This window comes from Balaenoptera physalus, assembly GCF_965194825.1.
Source record: "Balaenoptera physalus genome assembly, chromosome: 19".
In the NCBI taxonomy this organism is placed as follows: domain Eukaryota; kingdom Metazoa; phylum Chordata; class Mammalia; order Artiodactyla; family Balaenopteridae; genus Balaenoptera; species Balaenoptera physalus.
The window spans coordinates 56,864,835-56,879,498 of record NC_138900.1 but is presented as its reverse complement, the minus strand read 5'-3'; the positions used below and the strand labels follow the sequence as shown (position 1 = coordinate 56,879,498).

The following is a 14,664-nucleotide window of genomic DNA, read 5'->3' as shown; positions in this document are numbered from 1 at the left end:
TACATATTTTCTTCTGACTATAAGAGAATGGAATGAATTTAGAGATGCTTTTGGAAGTTTAAAAGGTATACAAACATAAAAAGTACGTTGGTTTTTGATATTATTTTTAAGATTTCTAGGGTTACCATTAGCCTAAAATTTTCTTTAAAAAATGTATAGTCAAGATCTATCCATAATTTGCTACTTCTGAAAAGCGTTTTTAAGGTGTGGTACCGAAACCATAATTCTCCTATTGTGCTGTATCATGTTCTGTTTTACAAGCGTGCACCTCCAGAAAGCAGACAAGACGGATTCCTTGTATAAAATGGCAGCTTCAGAGAAACCCATGTTGGAGAGGTGTGGGTCTACTTGTACCAAAAGAATGTTCTGCGATCTGAGATGGTCAAAATGACCATCACTCATAGTGTGGATGACCGAACCTCCCCACCCATTGAGGGTGAGGGCTCCCTGCTTCTGTGAGTGAGACCCACCTCAAGAGAGCTGGCCCAGGGACCCTTGCTACAGGGCTTCCCCAAAATCAGGATTAATGTTCCTGAGCTGGCGTGGCTGTAATTACGGAGATGGTCACTGTCATTTATTCCCCAAATCAAGCCAATTGAGGTTTATCGCCTCAATTCTCCCTTTACATATCATCTTTGATTATAGAAAGTATTATTTTATCTACAAATTGAGTTAAATAAACACATATTCATAGAGAGGAAATGATGTCCTTCTAATCCATTGCTAAATAAGATTATAATTATTTTTTTCTACACAGAGAATAATATCTACTAGTGTTCAAAACAGGATCAACAGACATTGATAAACAGTCTTCAGATATAATAGATGTGTGTTTATGTTGATAAAATGTTGCATACAAATAAAAAGTTATTTTTAAAACTCAGAATTTGGGACTTCCCTGGTGGTGCAGTGGTTAAGAATCTGCCTGCCAATGCAGGGGACATGGGTTCGAGCCCCGGTCTGGGAAGATCCCACATGCCACGGAGCAACTAAGCCCGTGCGCCACAGCTACTGAGCCTGCGCTCTAGAGCCCGCGAGCCACAACTACTGAGCCCGCATGCCGCAACTACTGAAGCCTGAGCACCTAGAGCCCATGCTCCGCAACAAAAGAAGCTACTGCAATGAGAAGCCTACACACCGCAACGAAGAGTAGCCCCCGCTCGCCACAACTAGAGAAAGCCCGCGTGCGGCAACGAAGACCCCACGCAGCCAAAAATGAAAAAAAAAAAAATGTTAAAATAACTCAGAATTTATCTGTTTGCTCAAAATATATATTGAACACTACTACACGGTTGGGGTTAAGTTTGTCACATTGCTTAATTTTTTTAAAATCTGGAATGGCCATGACATTTCATTGAACTCAATCATTAAGAATAACTGCCTTGATGACTGGCAAGATTATTTGGTTACAGTTGCCCATGCCTAAAAATACTTTAAAATTATTAACTATCAATTATTATATTAAAAGTTACTTGTCCTCTGCAATGAACGCCCAAAGCTTGCACTAGCATGCCCTGTACTGGAGTTCCTATTGAAGCTACTGGATCATCCTGACACTTTATCAACACTACGGCTCCACACTTTTTCACAGGGAGTTTCCTCTTCATTTTTCCTGCAGAGAAGACAGTAATGGGTTCTTAAAGGTACACATCAGGACCACAGCAACCAGTTAAATTCCTATGCCTCTGAAATATTATTCAGCTGTCAGGGAAGCAAAAGCCAGTTTGATAACCGACCACATAGGTCTCTGATTTACTGGTACCTCATGGTCTAGATTACTGTCAGGGTATCCTAAGCTATTGCGTTTAATGATATATTTTTGATACATTTATACCCCTCTAAAATTATAGCAGCATCAACATCACCTTTTGTGAATTGGTAGCTATTTGTACATATAAATAACATGGTCACGTGTCTTCTAGCTAAATTTTATCACTGGAAATATGAAGTATAAAACTAGAAGAATATTTTCTTATTTCTAATGTGAATATTATCTCTTTCCCGTGGAACAGATGATGGTAAGAAAAAGGAGAGAAAAATGTTTGTTTTCCATACAAATTTCAATCTGCTGCCAAAAGTTTGAAAATGGACAGGTCAAAATAAAGAAGTGAGATTGCCTTTACCTGTCTGTGATTCCACATGAGTCTATCTGAAGGTCACTGAAGTTCCCAAGGGACTCCTGCTGAACTGAAATCAGATCTACCATCTTGTGACTGACAGAAATGAGTCTCATACATCCCTGAAACCCACCAAGTGGACTTTTACATTTGGATCCAAAGCTGTTGTCAGGACAACCTGATAAAATCAAAACAAAACAAAGTTGATCAGGATACATCATAATGAATCAGGACTCAGTATCTTCACTAAAAAAATTTTTAAAATAGGCATTTGATTATGAAATTAAAATGGAGGGGAAAGCCCATCACAGTCATCATTCATTTGATCTAAATTACAAATAGCAATTCATATAAACATACTTCTCCTTATTACCATAGGATTCATAGGAAATTACTACTGTTATAATAATTATGTGCAAGGATACTAACTTGATCTCAACTTTAGAAATATACAGATCAGCTTCAGTATCCTGAACATGTCAGCCAGCAGTATTAAATTATATATAACTCAAACACAGGAACTTAGTCTTTTGGTTTGCAAAAAGAAGAGCATAAAGGATGAAAACACGCACTGTAGATAAGAAAAGATAAATCAATAATGCTGAAATACCTTTGTGTTTAAGGCTATTTGGAAAAGGAGTTACGATGACTTGGAATAAAATTACAACTATTTATGTAATTAAATACTTTTCATATGCATATAAGAGCCACATATACATGCATTTTAATAAATCATAATGGCTAAATGTCAAAACAATTTCATTGTTTGACTTTATTCTCTGCCTCATAAAGGAGTGCTCCATTTATATTGATTTTTTTCCTAACATTTATCTAAGACCTGTTTCTAATTATTTAAATAATAAAGAACTATAATATTAACCATTTTTGTCTGGGGTTTAATGATGTTCTCAGTGTTTCTCTATCCAAGTGAAATAAACAATTTTATGGAGTATGAACACATATATTATACTTATGTATTTTTCATTAATCTTTCTTTGCTGTTATGGTTGTCAACCACTAATACAATTTCAAAGAATAAGAAATGAATCAGCAATTTCCTAATTCCTGTACAATCCATGCTAGTTTTCTACCTGGGAATTTCCATTATAATTAAATATTGTGACTGAGGATGTTTCTCCTTAATGCTTTGTTTTCCGAACAAAATACTTTTACCCAGAAAGGAAAGGCCAGGATTCATACTTAAAACTGTTATCAGGCACATTGAAATATTATATTTTAAGCAATAGAGACTGAAATTTAAAATTTAATATATCAAGAAAAGGGGATGAAAGTTTTTTGAGTATCAGTTAATTGTACATGGTTCTACACACACTTTCAGTGCTTAAAATTCTTCTGTGGTATAGGATACAGTTACCATAATCTGGATGTGTTTTCTAGATGACTTATTAACCAATTAAGAATGTTAAAATAAAAACCGAGAGGATAACAGTTCAATAATATTTGGGGGCAACTACAATATGCCAGGAATATAAACAGCGCTGCTATTCTCCTTTTCTCCAGGTGGTGTTTCCTGACACATTTCAAACTATTTCAGAATAAAATAAATTGTGCGGCATGCCTCTAGGGAACAAAACTAAGCAAACTCACAGTCACAAGGAGAGGTCATGGAACTTTACAGAGAGCACAGCGGTCATATTATGAGGCCCTTCACATTCCTGGCTACAATGTTTAATAAGCAAGAGATTCTAAAGAACAAAGTAGGGTTCAACCCAGGTTAGTCTCATTAGCCTATGATACCAGACATCCACAGGTTAATATAATGCAACAGCAGAGAGAAATTCAGCACTGAACTGGTTTGAGATGAAAGTTCTAAAATATGAAGATTTCTAGGGAATACTTCATGCTGAATTAATGGATGGATCCATTACTAGAGGCAGGCAGCATGTTAAGCACCTCGGAGATGGCAGATAAATGATCACTGCATGTACCAGAAGTAAGATGTCGGGTTTGACTTCAGGGTGGTGTAGCCAGTTCACTGGATGGATAATGTCTGATTTATACACGCGGGAGCGTGAAGATTCTGCACACAGTCTAGTATCTCTAGCTTGTGCTACACGGTGCGCTATTCAATCGCACAAAGATTGCATAGGGGAATACACAGAAGTTAGACTTTCCTCCATCCTCCATCTGGAGAACCCAGATTTAAATTGTATAGTTTATAAATGACAAAAGCTGACCTCAGTAATTTTTTGAAAGGCATACATTTGAGGAGGGAGAAAACGTAAACAATGATGGGCAGAGAGTGGCATGTGGCAGTATATGCAGAACGCCGTGAGTTCCGGGCAGCCCACTCTCTCAGTAGTCACACTCAAGACTGACACAGGAAACAGATACAACCCAGGCTGGTGGGACAGACTGCCCCTTTGCATGGGGGCACTGTAGCCAGCTTATAGGCTAGACTGATTGCTGATAAGATAACTGGAAACTGGCAGTTGAATTTAGAGAGGACCAAAGGGGAATGGATGGGAAGTGTCTCAGAACGTAGGATGTTTATTTACTTGAAGACAAACTGGCTGAAAAATTAACTACCTAAAAAAAGCCCTCCATCTAGATAAAACAGATCCTAGGAATAAAGGGGACTCTCATCCACACAGCGGAGAGGGTTTTCTAGGATGACCAACCGCCAAGTTTGCTCTGGGGGTGGGAAGCAGGGAGGCCGCTCCCAGGACTCCAGGCTTTCAGTGCTAGAACGGGACAGTTGGTGGTGCAGCAAAAATAGAAATGAGACTTCTCTTAAATAAAAATGAGACTTCTCTTCTCTGATAAACAAGGAAAATAAGGAAACAATGAACAGGCTGGAAAACAACATAAACAGGCCTGAAAGAGTTAAGCAGTCTTGGTTATTCTTTAGCTGTTACTACTAACCAACACTTGTAGCTGGGCTTCTCCTTCACAAAGGAGACTGACTCCGTATGAATTACACTCTGCACCTGGCTTTCTTCTCCCCTTACACTCCCTTGTTAGCATTCTTTGTTTCAGAAAGAAGGTCACCGGCCAATAACTTCAGAAAAGACCAACCCCAGTTACCAAGTTGCCTGATGCCAGCTGTGGCTGTTTTGAAATTTTGCAAAAGAAAAAAAAATGCAAGACCTTCATTAAGATATAAAACCTCTCCCTATTCCCGGGGTGGGGGTGGGGGTGGGGTAGCCTGCTGTGTCCTCTCTTTGCCTGGCAAAGAATAAAGCTACTTTTTCTCCTTCCTCCAAAACTCTGCCTCCGTATTTCTTTTCGGCATTGGTGCATGGAGAGCCAAGATTTTGGCATCATTGGTCACCCCATTGCCAGTACCACTCAGACAATGAGCCCCAGAGCCAGTCTGCCCTTTAGGGGACCCTATTCTAACCCTCCTCCAGCCATGATTCTGTCCATGGCACCAGGGGGTCTCACAGGGGAAGGTGATGTGCCCACTTGGAAACTGCTCCCCTCTAGCCCATCCCAGAATCCAGAATTCCCACCCCAGAAGCCCTACTTGGGCTTCCAGAAGGATGGACCTCCTCTACCAGGTCCTGGAGGCGCAAGGCTGGGAGGAGGAGGGAGAAATGTGGCAGCAGGAAGCCTCCTGCTTTCCTTTGGACCCTTGCTCGCAGCCCTGGAAATGACAGGGTGCCCTGGGGCTTGCAGGGTATATACTTAGTGATTAGTAGAATCTCATGACAAGATCAAACATACTCTGGTACTTAAGGATACCAATTGAGAAGATGATTGAATAAACAGAGATGTTGCCTAAGTAAACTTAAGATTGGTTATTTAAATAAAAGCCCTGAAGTTGAAATTTTATTATGGAAGCTTTCACAGTATATTGTTTAGGGACTTAGGAATACCTTAAAAGATGTCAAATCATAAAGAACATGACAGGAGGCATAAAACCCCAATTCAAGACGATGGTTACCTGGGGAGATGAAGAGGTATGATCATGGAGTGACAAATGGATATTGGTAATGTTATCTTTCTTAAGCTGGAAAATGCATGTGTAGATGTGTATTTTAAAAATAATAATTAGTATTCTTTAAATTGTATATATGATGTAAGATGTGAACAATACGAAGTAACTGGGTGTGGGCTATTTGGCAACTCCCAGTGTATCTTTGCAACCCTCTGGTAAATTTAAAACTATTCAAAAATTATTAAGTTCACTTAATTAAAATGGTGTATATCATATGCATCATAATAAAAACAAGCAAAATTACAGACTGCTCATGTGATATATTTCATTACAAAATATTATAGTATGAATAAAAATCAATCAAAATTTTGTACAAAAAATAGGTAGGCATCATTAAATCTGAACATGAAGGGTGTAAAATAATTTAAGAATGATGATTCTATTTTCATTACTTACACTTTTATGCAGTCTGTTATTTTTATCATCTCTTTTTTGCATCATTTAACAAAATGTTTGGGTTTTTTCTTACCTCTTTTGGTGCTTCTAAATCTTTTCCTTTGAAGTGAAAGCTCTTGATTAAGTTGTTCTACACAGATCTTCCTTGACTTACAATGTGGTTACATCTTGATAAACCCATTGTAAGTTGAAAATATCCTAAGTCAAAAATGTGTTTAATATATCCAACCTGCCAAACATCACAGCTTAGCCCAGCCTACCTTAAACATTCTCAGGACACTTACATTAGCCAACAGTTGGGCAAAATCACCTAACACAAACCCTACTTTATAATAAAGTGTTGAATACTCATGTAATTTATTGAATACTGTACTGAAAGTGAAAACAGATTGGTTGTGTGGGAACAGAATGGTTTAAGTGTATCTGTTGTTTACCCTTGGGATTGCGTGGGTGACTGGGAGCTGTGGCTCGCTGCCACTGCCCAGCATCCTGAGAGAGTATTATTCCACATGTCACTAGCCTGGGAAAAGACCAAAATTCAAAGTACGGTTTCTTTTGAATGTGTATTTCTTCGCACCATCATAAAGTTGAAAAGTCCTAAGTCAGGGACTGTTTGTATATCTTACCATGTATTAAAGGAACATGTTCCTATGGACTGCTATAAAATCAATCATATATTCCATAAGGTTTTATAAACCACTTGGTTTATAAATGAACAAATCACCCTAAAGGAAGCAATTATATCTTTTAAGATTGTTGGCATTATTCTGCCTTTCACAGTAATGGATTATGTAGGGGTTTTTTGGTTTGTTTGTTCACTCTTAATATAAGATGAATGATTCACGGTCTGTGTACATACTGTCAATTCTTAGAAAGGAATTTGTATTTTATTGATGAATAATGAAGACTGGGCTTTCAACCAAATTCAAAAGTGATTCTAGACAGAAGTCATGATTACATTTCAAAATAACAAGAAGAAACAACTCAAATCATGATTAAAAATAAGTCTTACTACAAACAGTTTTACAACTTTGCCTTTCTAATTAATGTCAAATATTGTCTTATTTTAATTTTCCAGTGCTAAATATTCATTTCCACTTCCAAGGTTTGCTTTTTGAAGATTTTAGTTCAATCAAACATCCACTGGACAAGTAAACACTTCATTTGTTTTTGTTCTTTAAGAGAGATGGCCTGGTGCTGAAGGCTGATGCCTTCATTTTATCAACTATATCAGTGTATTATTACTTAACATTGAGAAGAGGCTTCTGGGGCTAATTAAGTTAGATTATTTGTCCATTGGCATAATATTGACCTGCACTGAGCAGCAGAAAAGCAATAAGAATGCTCTAGAAAAGCTAAGAGGCATGATCAGGAAACCAGTGCAATGAAATGAGCCCATAAAATCTGAAAAAGACATACATGTAAGGCCATTCAACATTAGGAAAATATAACAAAATTTGAAAGTAAGAAATGAAGAGCATGGCCTACTTGCAAGCAATCTCATTATAGAAATCATAAACATAAGTCAGTCCACCTCAAAGAAATGCATTTTAGGTCATAATTAATCATCATGATCTACTCAACATTTCCATGTTCAAAGAAAGTGAGAAATGATTCCATAATATTGACACTGGTTAAAACACGATGACTTTAAGACACAGGGGTAGTAACTGTGAACATGGTTCAACTGCCCATATGGAGCAACCGTTTCCCTTACCTCCAAAATAATAGGTGCCCCCTGAATAAATCTGCTCAGGCCCCAGGGAAGGAGATGCAGAAGCCACTTGGCCATCCACCGCCACGCTCAGGTAACTCCTTTTGGCAGACAAAGAGATGGAATGCCACTGCCCATCATTTAATCCAACACCTGGGGGAGATAAAATCAGTTAAAAGAGATACCTCTTAACAGTGAACATTGTAAGCAGTTGGTTAGAAATAGCAATGTACACATCACTCAATCAAGGGCAGCACTCACAACTATTAATAAAAGAAAAGAAGGAGGGAGAGAGGAAAGGGAGGTCAGTGGGCGATCAGCACCCTCTACGTGGAAATAATGCATGATTATCTTCCTTTCTTGGGGCCTCAATAGAGAGAACAAAATTCGAACTCAACTTTGGACAATCCTGAATGGTTAAAATCTTTCAGTGGTTCAAATCTTATTTGGCATGGACTAATTTTCAGCTTCCACCATGTAATTTACCTTTTAAAAGGAGGGGTTTGGGAAGAGCACAGATATTTTCCAAAATTCTAGGTTCTACCCAATAAATGATTTATCTGCTATTTTACACTTTGGTGTAGTCATTTTTTGTGAGACTAGAATATTTAGTAAAGTATATGAAGTCAATCATTACAAAAATATTTGAAGAGATTATAATGCATGCTGAAAGCATACTGGTATAATGCAAAGTTAAAAAATAAAGCAGTGTGTAAAACCATATTTACACAGCTGATCATAATAATTTTCAGATTTCATATTTGCAAGTTCAACCAGTTGCCATAATTTATTGGTAGCTGCCAAATCAATACTCAGGGCACTTTTGGGGTCAGGCATAGAAATGCACAGAGCAGAGAAAAATTTGAGTTGACTGACATGCATGCTTCTAGCTGAGGTCAAGTAAGGCAAAACTTATTTCAGCTCTCACATGTAAACCTGTCTTCACATTTTTGTGTTTTTTGTTGGTGATTTTGCTGTTTAAAAGGCCCCCTGGCACAGTGATGAAGGGCTGTCTAGTGTTCTTAAGTGCAAGAATGCCATGATTTGCCTTATGAAGAAAATACATGTGATAGATGAACTTCATTCAGGCATGAGTTATAGTGCTGTTGGCCACGAATTCGATGTTGGTGAATCAATAATAAATACTAAATAACGTGTCTTCAAACACAATCATACATACAAGGTTGTGTTGATAGGTAGACAAAAATGTTGCCACCACAGGCTAACAGGAACCTAACCCTGTATTTCCGCTGGAAACACGGGAAATACCAAATGGTTTAGTATTTGCTAATTCCATGTTCACGGCAACTTCAGAGAACATAACTATTGCAAGTATTGAGAATCGACTCTATACATACAATTCTAATTATATTCCTAATTTTACATAAATATGGGAAAGGGCTGAAAGGAAATATCTCTACATATAAAGAGTAATTTTTGCATAAAAGAAAACTGGTTTTTACTTCTCTTTATAATTTTTCTGTATTTTCCAAGTTTACATATATAATAAAAAATCGCTATAATCAAAAATCAAGGTTTTCTTATCACCTATAGAAACAGTCAGTAGTCCCTCCTAAGGCGGTCCCAGAGTCATGAATCCAGGAGATGGTGGAGCCTTTCCCTCTTAAAGGGAATTAAGTCTACAAAGGTTCTGTTTTGAATACTCAGCAGACAGGTGGAATCTAAGTCTCTCTATTGTAGGTAAACCAGTAAGGTTTACATCCACCGAATACTCAACTCTGTATGATTTTGCAGATCAAATTACTGAGCAAAAATATAAGTACTCTATTAAATCTAAAAGTCATGGGCCTCTTTCCTGATATTACGTGCGATTTCTTTATTTCTCCAGCTATTTTTGACCACAAGCTTTCAGACAGAAAATGCATGGAAGCTCCGTTACATGCTGAAGCTCTTTGCCCTGTACTCATTTAGTATAACACAAATTCCAGCCTGGGCACCAAAGCTTATTTTTAAATTATATCCATGAAGCAAAAAAGATTTCCAAAGACCCAATTCTGATTTGGTTTGTGAAAGATAATGAGAAAGACCTAAAAACTGAAAAATGAAGAATGTAGGCTAGATACTTTTAGACACATTTTCTAAGAGTGGACTCTGAAATAGATGGCTGAATAGAGTTATGTAATCCCTGACGATATGAGACTGGACTAAAATAAATCAAATGTCCCAAATTTGTCATCCTATGCTTCCTTTAAGAGGATACATTTAGAGTGAAAATCCTTGTACTGAGTTTTGCGTCACACGGATGAACACTTCCCACCCTCCTCACCCCACCCTGCGTCTCCCACCATCTCTTCCTCAAAGCTCGGATGTGCCTGGATACAAGGCTCTGCTTCTGTTATCTCATCTTAGGCTTTCCATTGGCCTGGGACGGTGCTAATCAAACTACCTGCGGTTATGGACATTTTCTTTTCTGATCTACTGCAGATTGATACTTTTATAAAATTCAATAAAAATGAATGACTGAAACATTAAAGAAAGAAGATATATAAAATACAAGCCCACTGACCATATGCTTAGAAGTTGCGGCAATACCTTCTTGCTCTAACGGTTTCTAGGAGCTTACTCTCAATTTTTGTACTTATCTTGGTAATAAGTATTTCACTGAACCAGTATATTCCAAGGAGCACGCCCTGAGTAGCAGTGCTCCAGGTAGCTGCTGGGGAGCTGCAGCAGGATAAAGTCAAAGGCTTGGGGACATCTTCTGTCAATACAGAAGCTAATTTAGATTAAGAACACAAGTCTGTCAGGACAGCCATTCTGTGACTTGACACAGTTAAATGCACCCATTTGCCCAGCTTGTGGGTTACGAAGTTGTACTATGTTTGTGGGGGAAACTTCAGAAAGCTATTCTTGAGCCTCATTTGTAATAGACATCGCTTGCTCATGATGAGGAGACTTTTATTACCTGTCAATGGGATTTATTACTCAAATTAAATAATGAAAGACCCATTTAATTCATTTCACCTAACTCTACATAATAAAAAGGATAATTTTTAAATTGGATTCTATTTTACTTTTAAATCTACAGCTCCTTCCACTTTAATGTCTGATGAGAAGTGAGCCCCTTTCCACATCACAGTGAAAGAGGGAAAGAAAAGGAGGAATTGCAGAATTTGTATTTTTTCTGATTCATGGTATAAGGTAACTAAATGCTAATTCTAGTACACGACTCCCACCACTCACAACTTTCGAATGTAGGGGAAGGGATATGTTGTTGGTATAATAATAATAAAATAATAACGGTTTTAGTGACTATTATTCATAACAGGTACTGTGTGCTTTATATGCGTGTCATTTAATCTTCAACATTACTATTGCTATTCTCATTTTAAATATGGAGAAAATAAAGCTCAAGAGGAAAAACAAATCACCCAAGGAAGTATCCAGCTGGTGAGCTGATTCCAAAACCCACACTCTTCTCGGCCTGCACAACAGGGGGTCCCCTTATTGTTTTGCTCATGTTAAACAATTAACTTTGAGAAAGAAAAAAGCAGCCCCTAAGAGCTAGGAGCTAGTGGCCTGGTACTCTCAGGGAGGCCTTGGTGGTGGGAGATGTTGGTGGGCATCCAGAGCTAGGCCCTGGTGTTCTCCCACTGAGCATAAACAAGCTCACAGAACATCAATATTAGACAAGGTCACTCCGTCACTACAATGAAACGGGACCAAAAAAAACCCCCAAAAACAAACCCCAAAAGTACTTTACAAACTGGTTTAAGCACAGACAAAAGCAAGGCTACTGTGCAAACCACAAAAATACCAAGTCCTCTCCTGGATAATATGAATAATAACTGACTTTTTAAATCAATTACAGAGTTAGCCTTATTTTATTCCTCCATCCTTCTAAATAATATTTACAAAGATACTTAAGCACACAGTTACCTTCACCTCCTGGCAGCATTTAATCCCAAGCAATTTTCCATTTCCTTGAAACCTCCACACAAAACAGCTAACTCAACCTAACATCCTATGACAAGTCATCCTTAACACCTTTGTGATGAGACTCTTCCATGGTTCCCCTGGGTGAGGGTTCTCCTTGTTGCAATAAGCAACAAACCCAACCTGGTTGATTGCAGGTATGATCACTGTGGTCTCTGGGTAGAAACCATTGACAGCTCCAGCTGGAAGAACAGAAGAATAAATGGAAAGGTTTGCAAAAGTGCAGGTGGCAGGAGAATGTGGGATCCTTTACAAGAACCTTCTCCCTCTCCCCTTCTTCTCCTTCTCCTCTTTTCTTTTCTCTCTCTCTCTCCTTCTCTCTTTTTCTCTCCCTCTCGGGCCCCAAAACACATAGACACACAAAATATAGGAGGAGGAAAAAGGTTTACCTCTGCTCCTTGTATATAATATCAGGGACCAGTCTTAAACTGCTACAGAAATATTGTGACACTTTAGCTGCCATCACTCTTTCATAAGATTATAACAGTCATCCATGAAGTAGGATGTGTAAAGGGAAAAAAAAAAAAAAAAGCCTGCTATATAGGGTAGATTCTTTGCAAAGAAGCAAAAGGCAATTATACAAAGGCCATTATTCAAGGAGCAACTGAAGGAATTTGCCTGTTCCAAGTAACCTTTAGTGCTCTGAAACTGTGCCAGACATTCCTATATTCATTAACTATAGCCACTAACCAGAATTAAAGATCTGTGACACCAGATTGCTCTTGCCAAGAGGAAAATATGGAGGTCAATGCTGCCAATCACTTTAGGGGAAAGTGGGACTTTCAGGGAAAGTCCAGAATTAAAGATCCATGACACCAGATCTCTCTTGCCAAGAGGAAAATATGGAGGTCAGTGCTGCCAATCACTTTAGGGGAAAGTGGGACTTTCAGGGAGCGATGGGGTTCTAACGTGAAAAGTAGGAATATTCCAACAGTGAAAGGGAAGAAGCGGGAACTTTAAAAATGGCTTATCCTGGGTGAGGCAAATCAAGAGGGCAGTCCCATTGCCAGGGCCACAAGAATCACGAATGCCTAGTAACTGAAACATGCAGAGGCATCTCATAGGCGGAATCAAGATGGCATACTGGGAGGATGTGGAATTCGCGTCTCCTCACAGCTAGGGCACCTGCTAGGTACTGGTGGGGGACCACGGACACCTAAGGGGACGGGAGGAACCCCTAGTGACTGGGTAGGATGTGGGGTGTAGGAGAAGTGAAGGGGGAGGAGAAGTGAAGGCGGGATGGGACTGGCGCCCCTGAGGGGTGGCTGGGGGAGGGGAAGGGATCCCACGTCCGAAGGGGGAAATTGGGGAACCACTGGGAGGGTAGAGGATCAAAAGGGAGCATGGCCAGGTTTACCATGCCCACTTGGGCCCCTGGGAGCCTGCTGAAGACCCAGGCCTGATCCTCTGCCCACCGAGGCCCCCTCCAGCTGCGCAGGTCCTGAGGGAGTGGGAGGGAGGGAAGGCGGAGCAAAAGTAAAGGCCAGACCTCCAGGACCGGCACCCCTGAGGGGTGGCTGGGGGAGGGGAGGAGTTCCTACACCCAGCGGGACCCACCCCGGTTAGGGGGGAGACCCTGGGGGAGAAGGTGGGGGAGGGGTGCGGAGGAATGGAAGGCAACAGGGCCAGTGCGTTCCCTGTCCACTTAGGCACCGGGAAGACTGCTGGGCTCCTGGGCCTGATCCTCTGCCTTCGGAGCCTCCCTCCTGCGTGCAGAGCCCAAGCCCCGCCCTTACACCCCCCACCCAGGGCCCCACCTCTACACTGGGAGACCCGGGCCAACGAGCTGGGCCTAAACCCCACCCACACACCCTCACTAAGGGCCCTACCTCCAAACTCCGGAACCCCACACTCCAGAGGCCCTCCTTTGGATGTGCTGCCTCTCCCCTTCCCCAGGTCCTAAGCAGACGCCCCACCCCACGCTTGAATGTCACCCCACCCCCAGGGACTTTTCCAGCTACATGGGTCCTGAGCCTAGGCCCCGCACCACACTCAAACATCACTCCCCCAACTGCCTAGGTCCCGCCCCATGCTAAACCCCGCCCCTGCCTAACTTCCACCCCCACCTAAACTCCACTGGCATAGACAGGGGTTTTTTTTTTTTTATTTCTTCTGTTGTGGTTGTATTTTACCTTGTTGTAGTTGTTTCAATTATAGTTTTATTTTTCCTAATATATTTTTTATCTTTCTAATTTTATTTTGTTTTTTATTCTTTGATATTGTACTGCTCCTTTTTTTCTTTCTTTCTTCTTTTTTTTTTAACTGCACCATGAAGCTTCTGGGATCTTGGTTCCCAGGTCACAGGTTGGGCCCAAGCTCCTGTGGTGGGAGCTCTGAGTCCAAACCAATGGACTAACGGAGAACCTCAGACCCCAGGGAATATTAATTGGAATGAGGCCTCCCAGAGGTCCTCATCTCAGCACCAAGACCTGACTCTATCAAACTGCCTGCAAACTCCAGTGCTGGACGTCTCAGGCCAAACAACCAGTAAGAAAGGAATACAGCACCACCCATCA

The 14,664-nt window shown here is 40.1% G+C and overlaps 1 protein-coding gene across 2 annotated transcripts in view; it reads right to left on the bottom strand.

Annotated features, from left to right (window-relative positions):
* Positions 1–14,664, bottom strand: part of CNTNAP4 (contactin associated protein family member 4) — a 256,737-nt gene that overhangs the window by 74,551 nt on the left and 167,522 nt on the right. For both annotated transcript variants that reach the window (XM_082438971.1, XM_082438970.1), the window contains exons 9-10: positions 8,195–8,344; positions 2,124–2,295 (exon numbers count right to left, since the gene is read on the bottom strand). In XM_082438971.1, the coding sequence (XP_082295097.1) occupies positions 2,124–2,295; positions 8,195–8,344 (322 nt within the window). The remainder of the gene's footprint in view (positions 1–2,123; positions 2,296–8,194; positions 8,345–14,664) is intronic.